Raw genomic sequence first — 26,330 nt, 5'->3', positions numbered from 1 at the left:
ATATTACAATCTCTGATATATAAATTATATTCATATTAAACGTTAAACTAGGTGGAAGAGGCTATGCTTCCCGTCCTTCTTCACCTGCACTGTAGAGATCATGCTTACGGACTGAAAAGGAAAATAAAGCAAATTCTAATGATGTTAACGAAGATGATGTAGTTGTCATGGTGCCTAATGTCCATAGCTTTGGGATTGAAATTCCAGGTCAGGCACTACACAGATATCTGGACAAAATATTTCAGCAAATTTATAATCCAATCTAACATCATCTACATGCAATAACTACTTTGTAATTATATTTTGTGCAGAGTGGTACCGTGAAGATATTGGTATGCTTGCGTAACACCTTTTTAATGTCTGATTTTGGCACTTGCATTAATCTGATAGATAATGTAATCGTTGTGTACGTTAGGCTCCTCCTCTGGTGCTAAAAATTTGATGTATTCATTTAATGAGGCGGAGGATGTTAACCATGACAATATGAATGCTGATGCAGGTACTTCACTTACTCTATATATATATTCTCTTTACACTAATTAATTTGTTAATATCATGATCATATTTCGAGCAAAATATAGTGAACTCTCCAGAGTCTAACTGGAAAACCAAAAATGGATCGGCACACCCGTATCAAGCATCTTCCTCTGCTACTGAGAATGATACAACCCAATATCATGATTCAGCCTATAATCCCAATGATGCACAATTTTTTAATGGTTTGTAAATTTGATATCTTCGTCCATTTCATTTTTTGTCAGTTAAAGTTTATTATGCATGCTTCTAATGTCTAACTTTAAGAGTATTATAAATTGTGTTATACAGATGGCGACTGTACTGATGTAGATGAAGATGAGGAACGTATGCAATCAAACAACTCAATTTTATATTTTTATACACCTGGGTTTCATTAATAATATTTTTTACACATAATAGTCTATTTATGTCTTATAAATGCATGTTTTTTCTGCATTGTTTTAACAGCATGTAGAGGAGAGAATGTTGAATGCGATGACCCTGATGATGATGCAATCCCTGAAGGTTTTCAGATTATCATTTATACTGCCTCTCAACAGATTATATAGTCCTTTGAACAGACCAATTTATATGAGTGTTGTATTAAATTCAATTGTTTAGGTTTATGGGATGGCTACATGGACCTCGGAAAGCCTTCTAAAATTTGTCGCAAGTGTCAAGCAGTCATGTGGAATCAGGAGCGCAACAACAAAGGTGCTAAACATAATGAACCAACTTTCTCTCTTTGTTGTAGAGATGGTATGATTGAGCTCCCTGCAGAAAGGCACCCCCCTCCATACTTGGATGACCTATTATCAAATGGTGTAAAATCAGAACATTTCAAAAAGAACATCAGGACCTACAATTCCATGTTCCATTTCACTTCCATGGGTGGCAAAATTGATCGTTCTGTGAATGATGGTGGAGGTCCATTTTGCTTCAAACTTAATGGTCAAAACTACCATTTACTCGGCACTCTCAAGCCAACAGACGGGGAAAATCCTAAGTTTTGCCAGTTGTACATATATGATACGGAAAATGAGGTTGATAATCGTCTTAATGCATTCCCAGGTAGTAATGAAATGGATCCAGAAATTGTTGCTGCTTTGGTTCAAATGATGGATGATCATAATAAGTTGGCCAGTGGTTTCCGCATGGCAAGGCAGCGGTTTAATCTTCAGGAGCCAGAAGAGTTCAGGTTACAATTGATATCATCTCAGTCAGCGTCTGGAAGGGCTAATCATGTTATTGCTTCCAACGAGGTTGCAGCATTGATTGTAGGAAATGTTGAGGATGAATCACCTTATAGAGATTTGATTGTTGAAACAAAACAATTATATCTTAAAAGAGTTTACGAGACATGTGCTCAATTCATGTCTCTGCAGTATCCTTTGCTCTTCCCCTATGGAGATGATGGATTTCACCTTAACATTCCACTACATGGTAAGCCGGCCAGGACAACAAAAAATGTCAACATAGACGCAGATGAAACTGAACCACACCACAGGGACAAGGTGTCAATGAAAGAATATTATGCATACAAATTAATGATACGTCCTAATCAGGGTAAGGTATAAATACAGCTCTTCTGTCCAATTTGTCACACTATCTAATATTCATTTGGTTTTTTGTTTTCTCATCTTCAGGAATGACTATGCATCTTGGTGGTAGGTTATGGCAGCAGTTTGTAGTTGATGCATTTGCTGCAGTCGAACAGTACAGGTTAGACTGGATTAGAACACACCAACACGTGATCCGCTCAGATTTGTATAAATCTATACGTGATTTTATAAGGCAAGGTGATACTGATTCTTCTACAAAAGGACAGAACGTTATACTCCCTGCCACTTTCACAGGATCAGCTAGATACATGAACCAGTATTTCAAGGATTCTTTGGCAATATGTCGCACAATTGGTCATCCATCTTTATTCTTGACAATGACTTGCAACACACAGTGGCCAGAGATAAAGGAGATGCTCAAACATAAACCTGGCATTGATGTTGTTGATGCTCCAGATATTATTGCCCGAGTCTTTAAACTAAAACTCGACCAGTTAATTGATTTGATCAAGAATAAGAACTATTTTGGAAAATGCATCGGAGGTAATTATTATTTTTGCAATATCTCACGTTTATATAATATTTTTTACTGATTATCTACTCCATGTTGAATAATTAAATTATGTAGATTTTAACATACATTTTTCCATAGTCATGCATGTAATCGAGTTTCAAAAAAGGGGACTCCCACATACGCACATGTTGATATGGCTGCACCCTAGCAATAGACCAAAACGTGTTGATCAGATTGATGAGCTGATATCTGCTGAAATACCTGATCGTACCATTGATCCAGTTGGATATCATATCGTCAAGAAATTTATGATTCACGGGCCATGTGGTGACCTATATAAATTTTCACCATGTATGCATAAAGGGAAATGTACAAGACATTTTCCAAAGAGGTATTCTTTAAAAAACACGTGTCGACACATACCACACACATTTAAGACATTGTATTTTTACGTCTCACTGACCTGTGCAATTTTATTTTATATTAAATATCCACAAATATAAAGAACTAAAAATATTCTCATTTTCGTCTTTGCAGATTTAATGGTAATACTTTTTTTGATGATTGTGGGTTTCCCGTGTATCGTCGTAGACGACTGAATCCTACTGTAAAGAAAAAAGGTGTCGTCTTGGATAACCAATATGTTGTGCCGTATCACAGAGACTTACTGATACGATTTCACTGTCATATAAACTTGGAAGTGTGCAACAGCTCACGCTCATTGAAATATTTATTTAAATATTGCCTGAAGGGCCATGACACTGCAAGCTAGACTAATGGTTTTCTCTGGTCTATTAACATGTTCCCCAATCAATTGAAAGCAAGCAAACAGCTAAGGATTGGCTACGGCAAAATGCTAACTATTCGCTAAGGATGGGCTACGGCAAAATGCTGGTTATAAATAGTTTTAATCTGTAGACATGTGTATACATGTGTCTTGACTCTCCAAGGTTGATGTCGACTAAAGATTAGCTTTGATAAACTACTGATTATAAATCTACTTCTATATATTAAATTGCAGTCAGGGCAAAAAGAGCAAAAAAATTAGGCGTGAAATGTCCATTATACCCCTATTTAACTTATAATTACAAGAATGCCAATATGATTTATTTATTATATTCAACATATTAAATATCATTAATTAGGGTAGTTGCACATAAATATTTACGCTAATGACACTTTCCACTTATTTATGACCCCTCATTTACAAATTTTTTTTAACTAATATATTCATAAAAAAATATTTGTTAGGTCCCGATAGAGTGTAATTTAAGCTAGAAGGGGGGGGGGGGGTTGAATAGCTTAATCACCAATTTAAAAATTGATGTGGTGTAATAAAATTTATCCCCTTTTTGAATAGCTTTTATCGAGAGTATAGGCAGTTTATGTGTGCGGAAGCAATGTAAGAGTAATACGACACACGAGATTTTATCCTGGTTCGCGGTGGCTAACTCAACACTTGGAGTCCACTCACCCCTACTCCAGTCCCCGAACTCCTCCCCGGACTCGAGATTTTCTTTACTATAAAGAAACTCCTTTACAGTAAGCGGAGAAGCCTTTACAAATATATATCTTGGAGCGTAACTTCCCGTTACCTCCTCACTATAAATGTAAACTTACAAGACTTGTCTTGGAGCGTAACTCCCCGTCACCTCCTCAAAGTCGTTGTACTCCGGGTGTAGTCTTTGAACTTCTAAACTTTTGCGGGTCTTGGATCTTAGGTCTTGGGTCTTTCCTCTTCCACACGGTGCAAACACGACTAACTCCCCGTTAGCTCGTCTAGGACTTGGGTCTTAGAACCAAGATCACCTCACTTCACTTCACCTCACTGCAAAACTTAGAAAACAATATCTACGACAAATAACCTTAGTTTATAAAAAGGGTTTTGGACTAGATACAACTAGGCCGATAGTGGGTATATATATATGTTGAAGATATATATATTCAAAGTATACTTTCCGAATGATTTAGAAAGATTTAAGTATACTTGATGTTTTACTCCAATACTAAATATGAGTATATAGTTGGAGTAATAAAAGTCTTATAAGCTTTAATCTCGCTTAAGACTTGTATAATACTTGTCTTTTTGACTAAGTATATATTACTTCGAATATACGTCTATTTTCGAAGTAAGGATTTAAGAGAGTCTTTTGATTTAGCTCTTTTGGCTATGGACTCTTCTTAATACAACTCTTCCCTTGATATAGTCTTTTTAGACTAGATATAATCGATTCAGTGCGGAGAGAGAGAGTGTAGTCTTTCTTTAACTTTAGCACAATATAATGAAATAGCCAAACTAGAATCCGCAATTATGACAACAATAAATAATAACAATAAAGTGCAAAAAGTAAATAGCGGAAAGTAAATAAGTTAGTTGGCTATGTTAGTGCTAAGTAAAGTTAAAGAGTTAAAGTAAGCTTTTTAGATTTTCTTCCCATGGAACAATACGATGATAGTTGGGAATAGAATCAAGCTTAATAAAATTGATTTTGACCGTCGTCAAATATTAATCTCGTTTTCGAGATTTATTACGAATCTTTAGTTTGTAAAAAGATACAAATCGTTGTTCGTTTGTATCAAATATATTTGAGTATATTCGAAAGATATAAACTTTGTTTATGTATATAACTCAAATATAACGAATCTTAGTTCGTTTAAATATACACCGAATCTATAGTTCGTGTATATATATTTATATTTCGAATAACACGACTTTGTTAGTTCGTGTTTGAATTTAATTCGAAATATGAAATCTCTTTTATAAGAGATATAAGATGAAGAGCTTTAAGATGAATAGATCGAGAATAATAACGAGCTATTGTATATATAATGGTCGGTTAAGACTCGGATCGAAGCTAAAATAATAACCACTTACAAAAACGATCGGAAAGTTCGCCGGAAAAATTCGCCGGAGGTTCGGCCGGATTTTGGCTTAGTGGCGGAACTTGGGCAGCCCTACGGGAGGCCTAAAGTATTAGTGGTTGAGCTAGTTGGGTTGGGAGAGCGCTTGGTTGGTTGAACTAAGCTTATATAACTAAAACCTTATATATATAAATTTATATGTATAAGAAAAGAGGTTTTAGAGAAGAAGTATTTGTAGAGAGTGTTTGTAGAGATGAAGGAGAGGATACTTCTAAAATTCCCAGCAACTAATTAGCTCTTTAGCTTGTGTGGAAAATGAATGGGGATGGGGTGGTATTTATAGAGAAATTTTGGGGTAGTGGGTAGTGGAAGGTGATGTAAGGGATGATGTAAATGGGTAGGTGATGTAAGGGATGACTACATTGTTCTTGTTTACTAGCCTAGCAACTTGACAACCAACATGTGACATCTTATCTCAGCACTTAATGCTTGGAAGAGGATAAGGCACACACCCCAATGCAACCCAATTAACTATTAATTAACGATTAAGTATATTTAATTAAAACTAGCTTATTTCTAAACATCTCCAATAAATCCAAAAAAAATATGACAATTTTCTAAATATTGGAAAATGGAAATCTGTGAAGTTTGGAAATTTTTGGTCAAAGTCTCCTAGGTCAAACGCTCAGTCAAAGCTTCTCGGGTCAACCGTTCGGAAACACACCCCGACAAACATTCTCCAAAAATCACGAAACTTTTACCTAACATACATCACATCATAAAAATGACATCCCCAAAGTTTCAAGTCATTCTAGCAAGTGGAAGTATTTCATCCGGAATTAAAACGGTAAAAACAGCTTTTCGGGTATGAATAAAATACGTAAATCCTTTTGACGATTTGTAAAACGTTTTTGGCTAGAATTTTGACTTGGATAAATACTACAAATATATTTCCTTGAGAATAAAATAGTTTGGAGTTTATGGAAATATTTTTGAGTATTTAAATTAATTTCCTTCGATAAATAAGGAAATGTACGTAAACGGTGAAAATTAGTATTTGGTCAAAACGAGTAGACCCTTGACTAATTTTTGATACCAAAAAACTTAGAATAATAAGAATCATGATAAATCATGGTTTTGACAATTTTAAAGCACACTCTAATTATTAAAATAATTTTCTCCGAAAAATGAATAATTTGAGAGACCTTGGAGAAAATGTTTAATAAACCAAGAAAAAAAAATGAATATTAATATTTGACCATCCAAATATTAATGTTTTGATAGAGTAAATCTTTCTTTTGGATAGAAAACAATTTTTGGAATGAAAGATTTATTTTTGGATAATTAAAGATAATTTATCCCGTAAAATAGGAATTGGTAAATCAGGGAATAAATTACTTTAATTAAGAGATTTAAAAAATAATGTTACATGAGGGTTCTAAAGAATATCAAATCTTGATAATCCTTTTTCGATTTTCATGCGAGTTTAATTTTGCAATATGAAGATAGGGAAATATCGTAGAGTGGCGATATCCCTCAGCATGAATATTGCGTGAAAATATATTTCTTAAAAATAGGTATTTTGAAACGAAGAAATATAAAATGATTTTTCAAATAACTTGCTAGAAATAACTTTTCCACTTAAGGATAATCATGCAAATTAATGTCCTATTGGGAGGATTACTAGGTGATTTAAATTTTACGTTTATTTATAAATACCAAAATAAATTAATATCGAAGATATCCTTTCAATCTTCCCCTTTTTGGTATTTATCAAACAAACCTAAAATTTAAATTTTACAAGTGTGTGCTTCCCCTTAGTGTATGCATGAATAATTTTCACATAGGCACATAATAGGGTTCAGAAATGTTACTTGTAGTTTTCGCAATCCTGATAGCAAAAACTTATCATCCTCGTGATTCCAATAGCGGTACCTTGAAAAGAAATTGGTTAGATACATAGACAATTTTAAAATTTTAAACCAAAATTTTTTTTTCTCTATCTTTGGAAAATTTTATTTTTTGATCGTGCAATCAAAATTTTTAAATTTTGATGTATTGCACGTCTCTTCCCCTTTTGGTTGATAAAAACCAAAAATAATCTTTTCCCTTTTAGATAGGTACGATTGTTTCGTAGAATATTTGTACTTTGACTTCCAAAAAGTACGTCTCTTTCCATAAGAATTATATTTTCTTTTTGTTCAATATTTAACATCTTTTTGTAGACGAGAATATATTGTAAGGAAGATATAATTTTCTTTGATTTGCTTCCCCTTACTTGTTGACTAAATTTTAGATGTTTCTTTAAATACTTTGGTCATGAAGATAATACATCCTTCTAATGAGCCAAAATAACTCCTCCTATTTTGGTAGGAATGTCTCTTTTCTTTGAAAAATGGCTCCTTCCTCTTTTGTATTGATCTTTTATATTCGAAAGTCGTATGTGTATTTTTTTTTTTTAATTTTGACAAAACTTTTTGAGAAATTCTTCTGCTTAACTCAAGATTTGAGTTTTTCTTTTATTTTTGATTCAGTTTTGCTACGAAATATATCAAGTTCTTAAGTATATCCCATTTTCGAACTTTGATAATATAAGCTCTTAAAATTCGAATTATTTCGTGTAATGTTTTCGAGCTAGAATATTTGAATCGATAAGATAATAATCTTTTGAGTTTATTCGATTCATATTTTATCACTTTGAGGCTTTTTGCTTTCTTAAATCTATAAGTGATAGTTATTCGTTTTTGAGCAAATAATGCTGGTATATTATATCAAAAACGAAGACAACCCTTGTAAGGGAATTAATATGAGACAAGTGCAATAAGATGCTGAAATAAAATCTCAAAACTGAACTTTCATTAATTCATGAAATTTGTACAAGTCAAGTGTAAGTTACAGTGTACAAAATTTGAAGTACAAAAAGATACTGAAAACCTGCAAATCGAATGAGTTGAAAACATATATAATATCACAAGATCATATTAGATTAATACTTGTAAGGAACATGTTTTCCAGGAGAAAAAAACAAGACTCAGTTTTACATATCCATTAAAATCTAGAGTTTTGACATTAACATGAAATTACAGACTTATGTGAACATACAGATCATGGCAAGATACAAGTTTGCAAAGAGTTTTATAATTTTAAAAATGCATCAGCAAAATAAGAGAAATCTCAAATAAAACTAACACCAGCATGCATTTCATATCAAATTATAGCATAGGCATGTTAAGAAAGCAAACTAGCAGAGTTAAATAAATATATATATATATATATATATATATATATATATATATATATTGCAGATTTATATACCAAAATCAGTCCATAAAATGGACTACAACCTGCACTGTTACAAGAGGCTTACCACAAGAAACCACATACATATCTCAGAAAACTGAGATTATACCAGCATCCACAAACTAAAACATCACAGAACCACTTAAAGTGGTTAGAGAACCAGCAAAACAGAGCACTTCCAGTCACAGAACAACTTCAGCAGCCTCAAAAACCAGCTAAAACAAGACCAAGAAGCCAACATTCCCAAACAATAACAGCATTTAAAACAGATCTAAGCCTTCTCAGGCTCCTCAACATCAACAAATCCCAACTCATCAGACAAATCATTCAAGCTAGGAAGCATCACAGCATCAGATTTACCAGTTTCAACAACCAACTTATCAGATTTTTCAGCCATTTCTTTTACCATATCCTCATTAAACAACCTATCCATTTTCTCATCTATACCCTCAGCATTACCAACAGTAGAGTCTTCCTTAGACTTGTTCTCTAACTGATCTAACCTTGCCATAATAAATAGGTTTATCTCCTTAAGATTGTTAACCTCTTCCTTAAGCTTATCAAATTCAGAATTTGACTTATTTGCAGTTTGCTTACTACCAATTATCATCACCTCAGGAGTAATACAAACAGGAGTGACAGTTAAAGGTTTGCAATCACTAAGGGAAACCTGGTGCTTAACCAAACTAGATATGTCACAGTACTCAATTCTTTCAGCTAGCACTCTAGGCATGGCAATATGATACAGCTCAAACAAGGAAGTTAAAAGCAAACCATAAGGCATGTACTCAACTTCAAAAGCCATAATCATATTAATCAGAATCACATAATTAATGTTAAACTCAACCTGATTAGTAGCCAACTGAAACATAACCTTCAAATCCACAAAATCAAAGAACTGAGTATTCTTAGGCTTAGGCAACAGATTTGACCTAATAATTATAGCAAGCTGTTGGTACAAAGGAATAAAGTGATGAAACTCAATGGCACAGTTTCTATCACACAAATCCACAGGAACATCACTATCACAAAAATACCCAACAAGCAACTCAAATTCCTTCTTATCAAACACAAATTTCTCATATATGTTGATGCAAGGCTGACATGGCACATTCTCACCTAACTTAAGGCATCTATTCAGAGTATTAACATCAACAAGCATGTTTTTGTTATGCACTACAGTACTTATCTTAAGAACATCATCTATCCCCTTCTGAACCACCATATTACCATAGAATTCACCAATCAAATGCACAAAGTAGTTTTGACCTCTATAAAATATCATGTTTTCCCACTTAGCAGATAAGAACATGTTATGCACCACACCATTCTGAGGAACATAGATCATCATACCAGGTTGCACATTTAAAAGCATGTTATCAAGCTTAGACAGATTGGATGGATCAACTAACACACTTTTAGGAGCATTCACAGTAGGTTTAGCATTTGGAGTGTGTGTGCGCCTAGAAGCTTGAGTGTTTGGTGCAGAGGTGACATTCTTATGCATATGCAGTTTAGAATTGTGGTTGTGAGAAGAGTTTTGATGCACTTGTTTTTGCTTTTTATGATAAGTATGAAGAGGTTTGCCATTGATAGTTTGGAAATCATGGTTGTGATTTTCAGAATAAAATCTTCTCTCCATGTTTTGTAAAAGAGGGAGAGTATGGAGAGGTTTGGAAGAGGGATTAGAGTTTAGCTTTTTGAATTCCATGCATAGAGGTTTTTGAAAACAGAAAGGTGGTGTGAGTTTTGAAAGTCATGCAAGTCTATTTATAGAAAAAAAAATCAGTTGCATGTCATGAGTGTGTGTGTGTGTTTAAAACATGCACATATAAGCATTGAAAGCATATATCAAGTAGTTCAGTCATGCATATATGAGACAGAGTGGTACATATCAAGTAATGTGAGTGATCAAGCAAACACATATATGGCAGTTAGATACATATACATCAGATTGTGTGAGACAGCATGCATATAAGTGAGAGTGTGTGTATATGATATGTGCAGTCATGTATACATACAAAACATTTAGCATATATCACATTTAATGATCTGACTTAGTGTAAAATGGTGGCCATAAGAAACAACTGGGATATCAGCTTGCTTAAGAGAGTTTTCAAATCAAGTTAATACCACAGAGTTCAAAACAGATGATGATATCTATACAAATAGGCAGATAATAAGCAACTCTACATATGACACACTCCAGAATTCATTTAATGCATGCAACCATTTACATATACCAGTTTGAATATGCATAAGGTTCCAAGTTATCAATTAAATACAAGCAGACACATACATATCAGCTTAAGCAGTCAAGAAATACATACACACAGATATGATGTAGATGCTATGTCATTCATCACAGAGATTAAGTCCTAATGCATTAACTTTCTAGCCTAAATCTAGTGACCAGATGCACCAGTGATCCAGATACTCAGGGGCTCATAGGACCCAAGCCAAGTCTTAATGCATGGGCATGGTGTGTGTAGTGTCCTATCTTAGGATATTTCTACTTAATTTATATATATTCTGCCTATATTAACCATTTATGAATATATTTACCTAGGCAGAGAACATAATTCATACACACAAGTTAATATACATAAGTGAGTAACAAGAGTAGACATATCTTCACTAAGCAGCATTCACTTAAGCATACCGGAACACATGTATTAGATATAATCAGCAAAGGACACATCATGTATATACTAAACTCAAAATTAACCAGCACAGGACACCTCATCAATATAATAACACAAGTTCAAGTTGCAGAGGACACATCATCAGCAAAATACAATTGACTTTCCTTCAAGTTAATATTAATATATTATCACATGACTAAGCACAAGTAGGCAAATACTCAAGTATAGCAGTGCAGGGGACAAACTCAGCAGAGGTCACATGATTCATTCAGAAAAGTTCAGTTTTAATAATATTTTAATCACTTAGTGGAGAAGTAAGTTAATTAAAAACAATTTCCACAACTCAAGTTACACCAGACCTTAATACTCTGTTTTAACATAAACAATTAATCCAGTTAATAGTGACAAATTCAATTTACAAGTCCAACTTAAGGTCAACACTAAAGACTTAAGCAGTCAAATATAGTCTAAACACCAATTTTAAGACTTAAATTAATCTGACTTTAAGCTTAAACCATCAAATTAGGCAATTAAGTTCAGGTATTAACAGAATTCAATATTCACATAATATCAAATCAAATTTTAGCCTAAAATCCAAATTTCACCAATTTTAAAACTGACAAAAGATTCAATTTCATCAAAATTTTAACATAGTACATAATCAACCAGAATTCAAAATCCAACAGTCAAATTGATTCATATCACATATCGAACACAAAAATCACAGAACATAAAATGAAATCCATCAAACAAGCAACAAATCCAACAGCCGCCAACAGTCCAACAAACCAACAATCCAACAGCCATCAATATGCCAACAAATCCCATCCTCCACAGTCAAATTAAAACTATATATATATATGTATATATATATATATATATATATATATTTGAGTTTCGAATCTTACCTAGCCTCAAGGCCTCGAAACCACTTGAGGACTTACCTTGTAACATATACACAAGGTATATTACAGAACGCATTCCTGTCTTCTCTTCATTCCAGCAGCTCTCTTTTCCATTTTCATCTCCTCACATCTCCTGTAAAAACACTCAACACCGAATGTTAGTAAAGGAACAAAAATGGAGAGTAGGGTTTCGATGTTACCTGAGCTCGAGGCCTCGAATCGACTCGAGACTTACCAGAATACATAAATCGGAGGCTGTGTTTACAGATTCAAGCGATTTAAACACCGAAATCAATTTGCCGCCATGAACCCTAAGTCGATTTGGACACCAAATCGAATTAAAATGCTTCAAACCTGCATAAAATCGTTAGATAAACCATCAATTAGGTCTAATACATGCCGATTTGAGCTAGGGTTTCGAAAAACTCAAGAACCCTAATTAGGGCTTTTCGAAAAACAACTCAAAATCGCAATGCACTACATCTAATCGATGTATAGCTGTCGATTTCGTGTCATATCGCAGCATTCATTAGTTGAATGCGCGATTTCACACTGAAATCAAGATTTCAGTACAAAACCCAACATGCGACCATGATTCGCCCTAAAACTAAACAGAGAATCATTTAACGGTTCAGATCGTAGGGTTTAAGTCGGGTCAGGTTGGATCCATGGGTACTTGACCCGAAAATAACACTTTAAAAACAAAAATCAGTATCTGAATTTTCTTTTTTGTAAAATATATACTTAAATATTCGAAAAATAATTTTAAAAATCAAACAAAATTACCCAAAATTTTGAAAAACAACTTAAAAAACGATTTGGATAATTTTGAATATTTTAAAATATTTGGAATATTTTTGACACATAATAATAGTAAATGAAATGATATTTGGAATTTGTTACAATTTTGTCCAAATTTTAATATGATAGCTTTGTTGGACAATTTTGTAACATAGAATAATTCCAATAATATGGAATAATTTAATACAATATTTCCCATTATTTAGATAATTTCTTTGAATAATATTATGGGATTATTAATATTTGAATAATTATTGTAATTCATTTTGGCATGATAATTTATGAATGATTCTCATATTTAGAAATTTCACAAATATTTCTGATAGCTCATCAATATTTGCTTGTACAATAAATATAATAATCAATTATGAACTCCCAAATTTTGACTCAGGAAAAATCCGATCAATAAATTTCTTTATTGACAAATCTGAATTTTTAGAGTATACTTGAAAAAACCGAATTAAAAATGATATTTAAAGTACATGAAATAACTAAAATAATGAGTAGCACTCATTTATTATTTTATAATGAGTATGCTAAAATATTATTTAGCCGGTTCCAACATTCCTAAATCCAGTCGTAATTTGGCAAATCTTTCGGAACTTAACGGCTTAGTGAAAATGTCAGCGATATTGAACTCAGTTTCAATATGAGTCATTTTTATGTCACCTTTATTGACATGATCACGTAGAAAATGATGTCGTATATCTATGTGTTTGGATCGTGAATGTAACACGGGATTTTTACTTAAATCAATAGCGCTCGTGTTGTCACATAATATTGATATGACATCAAATTTAATATTATAGTCTGCCAATGTTTGTTTCATCCATAAAATTTGAGCACAACATTTAGCAGCAGCTATATATTCAGCTTCAGTGGTTGAAATAGATACGAAATTTTGTTTCTTTGAAAACCACGAAACTAGGCATCCACCGAGAAATTGACACGTACCACTAGTGCTTTTTCTGTCTACTAAATGTCCGGCATAATCCGAATCAGAATAGCATACTAGATTAAATGGTACGCCTTTAGGATACCAAAGGCCTAGATCAACAGTGCCCTTTAAATATCTTAATATTCTTTTTAAAGCGGATAAATGTGATTCCTCGGGGGCCACTTGGAATCTTGCACATTTGCAAACACTGTATTGAATATCGGGTCGGCTAGCGGTAATATATAATAAACTTCCGATCATACCACGATATTTCTTAGTGTCAACGGGTATTCCTTTTGGATCTTCCGGTAATTTATCCGAGAGTGACATGGGAATTTAAATAGGTTTAGCATTTTTCATTTCAAATTTCTTGAGCATTTCTTTGCAGTATTTTGATTGTGAAATATGAATGCCCTCATTGGATTGCTTAATTTGCAAACCCAAAAAGAAATTTAATTCTCCCATCAATACTCATTTCGAATTCCTTACTCATATGTTCATAGAATTCCTTGCATAGATTATCATTTGTTGATCCAAAAATGATATCGTCTACGTATATTTGAACAAGTAATATATCTTCTTTTTCTTGTCTCGTAAATAAGGTTTTATCGGCAGTTCCCATTTTAAATTTATTTTCTAGTAGGAATTTGCTTAACCTTTCATACCAAGCTCTTGGAGCTTGTTTTAATCCGTATAGAGCTTTATGTAATTTATATACATATTCCGGATTAATAGGATCTTCAAAACCGGGAGGTTGTTTTACATAAACTTCTTCTTCGAGAATCCCGTTTAAGAAGGCGGATTTAACATCCATTTGATATACTTTGAAACCTTTATGACAAGCAAATGCTAATAGCATTCGAATTGCTTCAATTCGTGCCACGGGAGCATAGGTTTCATCAAAATCTATTCCTCCCATTTGAGTATATCCTTGAGCAACTAATCTTGCTTTATTTCGAACAACCGTTCCATTTTCATCTAATTTATTTCTAAAAACCCATTTTGTTCCAATTATGGATGTATCATCGGGTTTTGGAACGAGTTCCCACACTTTACTTCGAGTAAATTGGTTTAATTCATCTTGCATTGCAGAGATCCAATCCTCGTCAAGTAAAGCCGCTTTAGCAGTCTTAGGTTCTATTTGTGATAGAAAACTAAGATGGTTCACAACGTTTTGTACTTGTGATCGCGTTTGAACTCCTTTACTTAAATCACCCAATACGTTATCTAAAGGATGACTTCGTATAATAGGAATTTCTTTAGGAAGTTCATCTTCCGTATTTAACAATTCTAATGGATTATTTTGAGGGGTATTCCCGACTTCCATATTTTCGAATTGTCGAATAATGTCTTCATCTTGTTGTGCATCTTCTTTGTCAACAAGATCAATATATTTCGAGGGTGGTTTTGTTTCGTCAAATGCAACATTCATAGATTCTTCCACCACAAGAGTTTTGAGATTGAATACTCGGTAAGCCTTACTATTTGTGGAATAACCGAGAAATATACCTTCGCTTGATTTAGGATCAAATTTCGTAAGGTAATCTTTAGAGTTTAGAATAAAACATTTGCATCCAAAAACTCTAAAGTAACTAAGTTTTGGAGTTTTACCATAATAAAGCTCGTATGGAGTCTTTTGTGTAATTGGTCTTAGTAAAACTCTATTTAGAATATGGCAAACCGTTGACATAGCTTCGGCCCAAAAATACTTAGGACGACGATACTCATTAAGCATCGTGTTTGCCATTTCTTGTAATGTTCTATTTTTCCTTTCAACAACTCCATTTGATTGAGGTGTATATGGTGCGGAAAAATTATGAGTAATGCCATTTTCTTCACAAAATTGAGTGAAGTTAGAATTTTCAAATTCTTTACCATGATCGGTTCTTATATAGACGATGGTATTATTTTGTTGATTTTGAATCTTTTTGAACAATGACGAGAAAGACTCAAAAGCATCACTTTTGGCTTTGAGAAATTCCGTCCACGTATATCGTGAAAAGTCATCAACAATTACCAAGGTATAAGAACATCCTCCGAGACTTTGTACGGGCACCGGACCAATTAAGTCCATATGTAATAGCTCGAGAGGTCTAGAGGTTGATACCATGAATTTAGCTTTGTGAGATGCCCTTATTTGCTTGCCAATTTCACAAGCCTCACAAGTATGATCTTTTTGATAATTTAATTTTGGTATACCTCTAACACGATCATTTGTTGATATAGTTTTAATCAACTTCATATTAGCATGTCCTAATCTTCGATGCCATAACCATGGGTCATCTTGTGTAGTGATTAGGCACACATTATTATGTTTGCTAATATCGCAAGTATAGACATTTTTGCTACGAGGACATGTAAGCACTAATTTTCCATCCTTATTTAGAATAGAACAGTGTGATGGATAGAAAATCACCTTGTAGCCATTGTCACATAGTTGACTTATCGAGAGGAGATTGTATTTCAATCCCGTAACTAATTGTACATTGGCAATCTTAAAATGTTCATTTCCTATATTTCCAATGCCAATAATATTACCTTTGCTGCTATCTCCAAAAGTGACGACTCCAGCGGTTACCTTTTTAATTTCATTCAAGAGAGACTTGTTCCCGGTCATATGCCTTGAACATCCACTATCGAGGTACCACATGTTTTGCTTAGCAACAAAGGATTCCTACAAGATAAATCAAGTATATTTATAGGTACCCTTTTGTCTTGAGGGTCCTGGGGTTAGTACTTCATAATAAAGATAAGGATTAGAAGTAGGCAACACATTTCTTGAAGCATAATAATTTTGAGGTGCATTGTTCCTACTTTGATACCTTGAGTTATCATAATACCGTGTATCTCTCGAATTATATCTTTGAGAGTTTTCATATTGATACATATGATTTCTTTCACTTGGATAATGCATTGTATTTTGAGAATAGAAATCATAACTTGGTACATGATAAATTTTGGTAGTTTGACCATTAGAGAAGGTCTTGTTTCGTGTGTTTCTTCTTTGAAACGGAATAGATTGTTGACGATAACTAAATCTTGGTTGCCTTTGCTCATTTACAACTTTGTTGTATGGTACATGTTTTTCAACCTTGGGGCATTAATTTGACCCTTTACGAACCCATATATGCTTCCCCTTAAATTCACCACTCTTGAATTTGCAACTTTGAACTTCATGTCCATTTTTGTTGCAATATGAGCATTTTAGTGTAGGTGACTTGGAAGCCATTCTAAAGGGTTGTACTTTTGGTTGAACATTGCTCTTTCTTTGAGCATTTTTATCATATCCCAATCCTTCACGGTTGTAGGATATTTTTGAATGTACCATTTTATCCAACATTTCATTGCCTTTGGTAAATCTTTGAATCGTTCGTTCAAGATCTTCTTTATCATTAATTAAGGCATCAATCTTAGCATTAAGAATTCTTTCTTATTCTATATATTGTGCTAAGATGTTGGAATGAGCATCCTTGAGTTTTTGAGTTTCTATTTTGAACTCTTTTTCTTTTACTTCAAGGACATGAGCAAATTCATTTTCGAGTTTATCTTTTTGATAACTCGTAGTTGATTTTTCTTGAGTCATTGACTCATTTAATATTTTAAGATTTAGCAAATCAACATGAAGCTTTCCAATGTTTTCATTTAATTTAAGCTTCTCATCTTCCATTCTTTAGATTTCAATAACAAGGAAATATTTTCAATTTCCAACTTTGTAATTTCATTCTTGGTCTTGTTGTTATCAAGATTAAAGGAATCTTGAAGAGATACCATTTCTTCTTCAAGTTTAATTTTTGATTCCTTTATCCGAGAAAACTCTTTTTGTTGAGTTTGATATAGATCTTCAAGTTTTTCTTTCTCGGACCAAGTAGATAAAAATAATTGATCAAGATAATCATATCGAGTATTCATTTCAACTAGCACCTTGATCAATTCATCCTTTTCCATTTTTGACAAATTTAAATTAGAGAGTTTAAGAGGAGGAATATCAACTAAAGTTGGTAAAGAAATACTTACCTCTTGGTTAGTAGTGGAAGGATCCGTTGATGTAGAAGCATCTTCAATTTCCATCAAACATAGATTAACCACTTCTTCACTTGTTTCGGGAGGTTCCTCATCTTCACTTAAATCCCAACCGTTTTTGGCCACGAGAATTCTTCCTTTCGAACGTTTAGGACATTCTCGTTTATAGTGACCCGGTTGTTTACACTCGAAACACACTTCTTGTGTTTCCTCCGGAGTTTGTTCTTTTTGTTTTGAAGGAGTGTAATTATTGGTATTATAACCATTTGGGCTTTGATTGGTTTTGCCTTTGTTATAGCCCGAGTTGGTAGGAAAATTACTCTTGTAGTTTGGAGAATAATTTTGAGAGTAATTAGGCCTTCCATTGGAGTTAAATACTCTTTGTTGATTATTCGATTTTAGGAAGCCTTTTCCATACCTTTGTGCTTTGCTTTGAAGCACACGACGAAGTTGTCTCGTGAGTAGAGCGATTTCACTTTCATCGAGATTTTGAAGTTCTTCATTTAATTCTTCATCATTTTCATCTTCGTCGATTAATATAGCTTTTAGTGCCATATTTTTCTTCTTGTCTTCCACTTTAGGAATGACAACATCCGGAATATTATCTTCTTCGTAAGAACGAAGGTTTCCGAATAAATTATCAATGTGATAGTCATTGAGATTATGCATCTCTTTAATAGTAGTGACTTTCACTTTCCAACTCGGAGGTAGAGATTTAAGAACTCTACGATTCTTTTCATTTTGTGTATAGTTCTTTCCGAGTTGAGATAGTTCATCGATTATTCGAGTAAATCTAGTTTCCATATCGATGATATTTTCTCCATCTTGGAGTTTAAAGTTCTCGTATTCTTGGATCAATGTGTCCATTCGAGAATCTTTCATGTCGGTAGTACCTTCATAGGTTACTACTAATTTGTTCCACATTTCTTGTGCCGACTTGCAATTGTTTACTCGTTTATATTCTTTTTCCGCAAGTGCACTTGTGAGAACCATTTCCGCTTTTGCGGCGATATTCATTCTATCTTCTTCTTCGTGAGTGTATTCACTTACTTTCTTTTCGATGATGGTATCGTCGACTATTTTAGTCGGTATAATAGTACCATCTTCTATGGCCATCCAAACTTTGACTCCTTGAGATCTTGCATATATTCTAAATCTCGTTTTCCAAGTAGCAAAGTTTGTGCCATCAAATAGAGGAGGTCTAGAATTTGAGAGACCTTCACTACAACCGATAGCATTTATATAAGCCATATCGGATCTACTTTTCTTTGTGCTTGAGATTCAAATAGCACTTTTTAAAAGCAACTGCTCTAATGCCAAATGTTAGGTCCCGATAGAGTGTAATTTAAACTAGAAGGGGGGGGGTTGAATAGCTTAATCACCAATTTAAAAATTGATGTGGTGTAATAAAATTTATCCCCCTTTTGAATAGCTTTTATCGAGAGTATAGGCAGTTTATGTGTGCGGAAGCCATGTAAGAGTAATACGACACACGAGATTTTATCCTGGTTCACGGTGGCTAACTCAACACTTGGAGTCCACTCACCCCTACTCCAGTCCCCCGAGCTCCTCCCCGGACTCGAGATTTTTTCTACTATAAAGAAACTCCTTTACAGTAGGCGGAGAAGCCTTTACAAATATATATCTTGGAGCGTAACTTCCCGTTACCTCCTCACTATAAATGTAAACTTACAAGACTCGTCTTGGAGCGTAACTCCCCGTCACCTCCTCAAAGTCGTTGTACTCCGGGTGTAGTCTTTGAACTTCTAAACTTTTGCGGGTCTTGGATCTTAGGTCTTAGGTCTTGGGTCTTTCCTCTTCCTCATGGTGCAAACACGACTAACTCCCCGTTAGCTCGTCTAGGACTTGGGTCTTAGAACGAAGATCACCTCACTTCACTTCACCTCACTGCAAAACTTAGAAAACAATATCTACAACAAATAACCTTAGTTTATAAAAAGGGTTTTGGACTAGATACAACTAGGCCGATAGTGGGTATATATATATGTTGAAGATATATATATTCAAAGTATACTTTCCGAATGATTTAGAAAGATTTAAGTATACTTGATGATTTACTCCAATACTAAATATGAGTATATAGTTGGAGTAATAAAAGTCTTATAAGCTTTAGTCTCGCTTAAGACTTGTATAATACTAGTCTTTTTGACTAAGTATATATTACTTCGAATATACGTCTATTTTCGAAGTAAGGATTTAAGAGAGTCTTTTGATTTAGCTCTTTTGGCTATGGACTCTTCTTAATACAACTCTTCCCTTGATATAGTCTTTTTAGACTAGATATAATCGATTCAGTGCGGAGAGAGAGAGTGTAGTCTTTCTTTAACTTTAGCACAATATAATGAAATAGCCAAACTAGAATCCGCAATTATAACAACAATAAATAATAACAATAAAGTGCAGAAAGTAAATAGCGGAAAGTAAATAAGTTAGTTTGCTATGTTAGTGCTAAGTAAAGTTAAAGAGTTAAAGTAAGCTTTTTAGATTTTCTTCCCACGGAACAATACGATGATAGTTGGGAATAGAATCAAGCTTAATAAAATTAATTTTGACCGTCGTCAAATATTAATCTCGTTTTCGAGATTTATTACGAATCTTTAGTTCGTAAAAAGATACAAATCGTTGTTCGTTTGTATCAAAATATATTTGAGTATATTCGAAAGATATAAACTTTGTTTATGTATATACTTTATGTTTCACATCAAGATTCTTCTGCACACATGCAGCATCATAGATCTTTTGCTTTTCCTTCTTGATTTCCTCTTCAGTAATGAGCTTGTCCTCCAGAAGCTTTTGAAAGTCCCTGAGCTTTCTCTTTCTAGCTTCATTCTCCTGCTTAAACTTTCTCACAAGCTCCTCATGTTCTTGATCCACAACTTCCTCTTCAGTCTGGAACACATAAGCTTCATCAAATGCACCATCTTCATGATTTTGGCAGTAAGTGGCATCAAACACATCATCATCATCCATTTCCTTAGGAAAGGCATCATAATTGTCTTCCTGTTGATGCATGGGTTGTTTGCCTTTGGACTTTTCAGTTTCTCTGCCAGGTGCAAAATCAGAAGTATTGGTGTTAGTGTTCCCTTTATTGCTTTGATTGGAGCTGTTTCCTTTGTCTTCTCCTCCCTTGTCTCTATTCTCCCCCTTAGTTGAGGGATCCTCTCCGGAGGTTGGAGCATCAGACTTGGAGTTCCTGAGAAGTTGATCCAGTTTGCTGTCGATTTCATCAAATTTAGACATGTAGAGCTCATGGTTGGATCTCATCTCGACAGTCAAACAATGGATATCAGCTTTGAGCTCATCCCTGTACGAACTGGATGGCTCCTCCTCTACTTTCTTCTCTGAGGTGACCAGTTGTGCACCTTTCAACCTTTCATTCTCAGCAATTATCCGGGCAAGTTCAGCTTGTAACCTTGCAATTTGTTCCTCAAATGGAGCTGTGTTAGTGTGTGCACTCACCTCACGTACACTCAAAGCTGTTTCACTAGCCTCACGTGCATGTGTATCGCTCGGTGTTTGCCTTTCATCTCTCGGTTCACTCATAGCTCCAGCTGTACCAGTGTATACTACCAATGTTCCCTGAAATGGGTTCAAAGGTAGTGGAGGAACAAATTGTCCTCCGGAAGCCAGTGACGGCAAATCTACTTGCACATTGCCGAGCAGTTCCTGATCATGAAAGAAAGGGTGATCAGCAAAGTTTTCATACATAGTAACTTTATTTTGAAAAACTGTGCTCTCAGAAAGTGTAGTAACCTGTGTATTGGGTTGATTTTGCACTAGCGTGAGTGCTAGAGCAGTGCTAGACTCTGTACAGGATACCGTGGCTGGACGGTCAACTTCAATGGCTTCATTCTGTTGAGAGAATGAATCCAGAGACTGTATTGCCATATCAGTGTCCAAGCCCTTTTGGGAAGGCGAGGATGTGGCTGCAGTTGTCTCCGAGGCTTCTACTCTTTGTTTCTTTTGAGAAGACAGAGCTGCGGGTTGATCCATCAAACTACTTAAACTCCTCTTTCTGGCAACCTTCTTAACAGGTTTTGAAGTAGTGTTGGTTGAAGTGTTTGGAGAAGAGACAGTTGGCTGAAATGAATCATCAGCAGGGTTATGAACCTGTGTGTTGTCAGGTTCATTGCTGGCAGGCTGGAAAAACAAGTCAAAGTTACAACCATAATCAGAGATATCAATATTAAAGTTAGATGAGAAGTCAGTAAGTACCTAAGCTACCTGTAAGTCATCTCTGAATGCCTGAAGATCAGGATCGATAGCAGAATCTGATGGCAGTGGTTGTGAGGTTGATTGACTTGGTGGAGAGTATTGTGGTTGAGCAGTAGGTTGTGTGGGTGCAGATGAAGATGGTTGAGCTTCAAAGAAGTCAAATGGTAGAGGCTCATCTTCATATGATGGAAATTGTCGTTGGGGGATTGGTGATTGAACTGGTGATTGTTCAGGGGTATGATGTGGTGATTGTTGTTGTTGTTGTTGATCTTGAGGTTGAGGTGGTTGTTGGAGTTGAAGTTGAAGTTGCTGGTCTTGTTGCTGTTGTTGTTGATGTTGTTGTTGTTGAGCCACTTGAACTTGATAAGGAACAATTTGAGCATTGAACCTCTCTGACATAAAAGGAGTAACAATAAGTGGAACTTCGTTGTACTTATTTCCTTTAGCCAGTTTGTTGATCAACTTGAGACTGGTCTGTTTGACATTAAGTCTTTCAGCATTGAAGTAGAAGTTCTTGTCGCCTTCAGTCATCTTATCATTTAAAAGCAACATCAGGAATCATGGATAAAAGCATTCAACTTTATCATTAGTTTCCACGTTCCGACTTCCAAGTGGTCCCATCTTCCTCAGAATCTCCTTCAGAATAGTTGTGCCAAAGTCAATTTGACGATTAAAAGCAATACATACTCCAAATACTTGCAGTATTTTGGATATGTTGTGAAAATTTCTCCTGTCAGTGGGAGAGAACACCTTAGCAAGCGTGTCGAAGAAGATCTCCCATTCTGGCTTCAGTTTTCCTTTCGTCATCTTAGACAAATGAATTTCCCTTTGATATTGAATAGTTTCGAAGAACTGCATCAACTCAGGTTCTTCAGGAGCATTAACAAAGTTAGCACGGGGGAAACCCAACACACGATTCACATCATCAGCAGAGATTGTGATCGTCCTTCGTCCATTCACGTCACCTACCCTTATATCTCCCGTAACCCTATGATTGTCCAGAAGGGTAGTATTCAGAGCCGTGGAGTAGAAGTCATACAATGGTTGGATTTGTAATTCAGCTGAGGCAGTGATAGCAGTACTCGCCAGGCATTGTTCATTCAGAAACTTGACCTAGGGTCTGAACCGGGCAGCAACTGCTTCAGGATCTTGAAATCCATTGTAGTTCGTCTCCATAATTTTGAATTTTCCAACCATTTTGTTAATTAAAAGGTGAATTAAGCGAGAAGTTTTCAAATAAAATGATAATTCTCAAATATCTCGCAAATTTCACGTAATAATTAATTTAACGATTAATTAATTAATTAATTAATAATTCGAAATATTAAATAATTCCGAATTAAAATTTAATTAATTTTAACGGTTGTAAAATCCAAGATTAATCCAATGCAAGGGTTCCAAATGATCCAAAAGTCTTCACAAATTACTCAAAAATCACCAAAATTCGAAATGCCCAATGAACATAAAAGAGGGTTTCGAAATCAATTCACCAAAAACTTGAATACAACGGCAGAAATCAGTTCAAAGCAACTCAAATACACCCAGGCACTCCAAAATTAGTTCGATTAAGCCTTAAAACGCAACAAAACGAGTCGATAATCACGAGTTTTCAGTCGAAAAATCGGCAGAGTTTCGTTTGTTTTTAGGCAAATAAACCAAACCAGCAAGTTTTTAGAGATTAAAACTTGAAAAACTAGACGAAAACCGCAAGTTTTGAGCGAAAAACTTGAAAAAACTGAGGTTGCAGGGCGTGTATGTAAATGGAAGTGTGTTTGAATGTAGAAGATGAAGTGAAAAAGGGTAAGACAATTGCTTATATTGTCTTGGGGAGTTCTTAAACGCGGTAAGACAATCTTGTCGATTGTCTTGCCGTTTCAAAAACTCGGTAAGACAATCGACTTGATTGTCTTGCCGTCCCGAGTAGCGTACAGGAGAAGCCAATTGAATAAACACGGTAAGACAATGAGAGTAATTGTCTTGCCGTGTAAATTAATATAAATAAAAGAAAAAAAAACGGTAAGACAATAACGAGGATTGCCTTGCCGCATTCAAAATGAGAAAATAAAAGAAAAAAAACGGATGAAACAAAAAACTCGGTAAGACAATGAATCAGATTGTCTTGCCGCGTTTCTTAACCAGAAAAATAAAGAAAAATAGTATAAAATTATGATTTTTGATTTATTAAAAGATAAAATGTTTTGCACATTAAATCAAAAATCTAATATCAGAATAATATTGTATAATACACAAATATTTTGTAAAATTCAACTTTAATTAAATATAAATACCTTATGAACTTAACTTTAATTCATAAAAATGAATTAACTTAAATTCAAATATTTATGTTTAATTAATTTTGAAAAATACAAAATAAATACAAATAATTATCTAAATGCTTAGAAAATGATACAGGGGAGTAATCAGGCACTTAGAAAATTACAGGTAAACATATAAACATGCATAATTACACAGATAATTATCAAATAATATACAGATTAACATATAAAATCTAATAAAATACCTATAAATACACAGAAAATTCACAAAATTATATAAAAATATATAAAGCATATTAAAAATATATACAATGAGAATCATGTCATATTTAACATCCCTAGCTCACAAACCAACTTCGAGAAAGTGGATTCATCAAGTGGTTTAGTGAAGATGTCAAGGATTTGATCAGCCGTGGGCACAAAATGTAACACCACTGTACCATTCATGACATATTCTCTAATAAAATGATACCTGATATCTATGTGCTTGGTTCTGGAATGTTGAACCGGATTGTTGGAAATGGCTATGGCACTTGTGTTGTCACAAAATATTGGAATTTTGTCGACAGAAATCCCATAATCATTTAATTGGTTTCCGATCCACAGTATCTGAGCACAGCAGCTTCCAGCAGCAATATTGTAATATCCCAAATTATTAAATTTAGATTTGATTATTATAAATCTATTTGTCTAGATATTATTGTTGTCTCTAGTTGAATATTGATGTGATTATGGGAATAGTTGTATGTGATTATACTTGTTTCGTGGATTAATATGGATTTTACAGATTTTGCGTCCTCCTTCTTTTTCCGATTCCGAGGACGGAATCCCTATAAGGAGGGTAGATTGTAATGACCCGGATTTAAAAAAAAAATACAGGTTTTCAAATTGTTTAAAAAAAAATGGTTTTGGGTGGTGACGTCAGAATCCAGACCCCCGGATTCCTGGACTGTCACAGTTGGTATCAGAGCAACAGGTTATAAGTATTTGAAATTAGAATGTAGATTTTAGTTTTAAGTTCTATTAATGAGGAATGTTGTGTGACCTCATATGGAGGTATTGTGAGACTATTTAAAAATAGTCTAGAGATGCGATAGAGGTATAGAATCTGGTTAGACGATCAAGTTGAGTGTATAGGTTTAGAGAGATTTTGATTCTTAAGTTTAGACATAGGATTTCTAGTATGTTGACTAATTGAGATGATGAATTGTGTGAAAGGTCAAGGTTAGACCTAGATAGAAGAGTTTGATAGTGAATGATTGAGTTGAGAATGGTGAAAATGCAGAGTTCAGAGTATTCTGACTATGCTGCATCTATTGTATTGATTTGAGAATGATAAAGATGCATGGTTCATAGTATGTTGACCATGTCAGATATTTGGAAGAGGTACATGGTGTTAGTGAGATATGAAGAGTTAGTGTAAGATATGAGTTGTACAGAATTAGAAGGAGAGATTTGTAGATAGAAGTTGATAGATGAGAAGTGCATGATAGAGAGTAAGTGAAGTTGAGTCAGGTTATTAGAAGCGATATTTGCGAGTAAGTTAGAATGTTAATTCTCGACGACGACGTTTTAAGTTAAGCGAGACAAGGTGGGCCCATAACCCACAGGGCGATAATTCAGAAAATCGAAGATATGCTACATGTTGTGCTATGGACTTCAAAGGCAACTGGATGAAACATGAGAACGTGAACTACTTGGGCCAGACTTATTATGAACGATAACGTCTACGATGACATCTTACGAGGCTATTATG

The 26,330-nt window shown here is 34.3% G+C and overlaps 3 protein-coding genes across 3 annotated transcripts; 1 reads left to right on the top strand and 2 right to left on the bottom strand.

Moving 5' to 3' along the window:
* The first annotated feature begins 482 nt into the window (after positions 1–482).
* LOC108194704 (uncharacterized) lies at positions 483–2,671 on the top strand. The gene is made up of 4 exons (XM_064081934.1): positions 483–719; positions 826–861; positions 985–2,082; positions 2,163–2,671. The coding sequence occupies exons 3-4, from the start codon at positions 1,155–1,157 to the stop codon at positions 2,669–2,671; spliced, it is 1,437 nt and encodes a 478-aa protein (XP_063938004.1). The 5' UTR covers positions 483–719; positions 826–861; positions 985–1,154.
* Positions 2,672–17,684: 15,013 nt separating this feature from the next.
* LOC135147896 (uncharacterized) lies at positions 17,685–18,986 on the bottom strand. Its single transcript, XM_064081933.1, has one exon. The coding sequence runs from the start codon at positions 18,984–18,986 to the stop codon at positions 17,685–17,687; it is 1,302 nt and encodes a 433-aa protein (XP_063938003.1).
* A 1,773-nt stretch (positions 18,987–20,759) lies between these two features.
* LOC135147895 (uncharacterized) lies at positions 20,760–22,829 on the bottom strand. Its single transcript, XM_064081932.1, has 4 exons — positions 22,308–22,829; positions 22,035–22,223; positions 21,543–21,662; positions 20,760–21,083 (listed from the first exon to the last, which is right to left on the bottom strand). Exons 1-4 carry the CDS (start codon positions 22,827–22,829, stop codon positions 20,760–20,762), a joined length of 1,155 nt encoding a protein of 384 aa, XP_063938002.1.
* Between the last annotated feature and the right edge of the window lie 3,501 nt (positions 22,830–26,330).

This window comes from Daucus carota, chromosome 7 (assembly GCF_001625215.2).
Source record: "Daucus carota subsp. sativus chromosome 7, DH1 v3.0, whole genome shotgun sequence".
In the NCBI taxonomy this organism is placed as follows: domain Eukaryota; kingdom Viridiplantae; phylum Streptophyta; class Magnoliopsida; order Apiales; family Apiaceae; genus Daucus; species Daucus carota.
This window is presented reverse-complemented; position numbering and strand designations above follow the sequence as displayed.

Bases quoted from the DNA above. Each gene is read 5' to 3' on its own strand.
- LOC108194704 (XM_064081934.1), top strand. From the start codon at position 1,155: ATGGACCTCGGAAAGCCTTCTAAAATTTGTCGCAAGTGTCAAGCAGTC. The intron at 2,083-2,162 runs GTAAGGTATAAA...TCTCATCTTCAG, and splicing joins AATGATACGTCCTAATCAGG to GAATGACTATGCATCTTGGT.
- LOC135147896 (XM_064081933.1), bottom strand. From the start codon at position 18,986: ATGTGGAACAAATTAGTAGTAACCTATGAAGGTACTACCGACATGAAA.
- LOC135147895 (XM_064081932.1), bottom strand. From the start codon at position 22,829: ATGACTGAAGGCGACAAGAACTTCTACTTCAATGCTGAAAGACTTAAT. The intron at 22,224-22,307 runs GTAGCTTAGGTA...TTGTTTTTCCAG, and splicing joins CATTCAGAGATGACTTACAG to CCTGCCAGCAATGAACCTGA. The intron at 21,663-22,034 runs GTAGAAGCCTCG...AACCCATTTCAG, and splicing joins CTTCTCAAAAGAAACAAAGA to GGAACATTGGTAGTATACAC.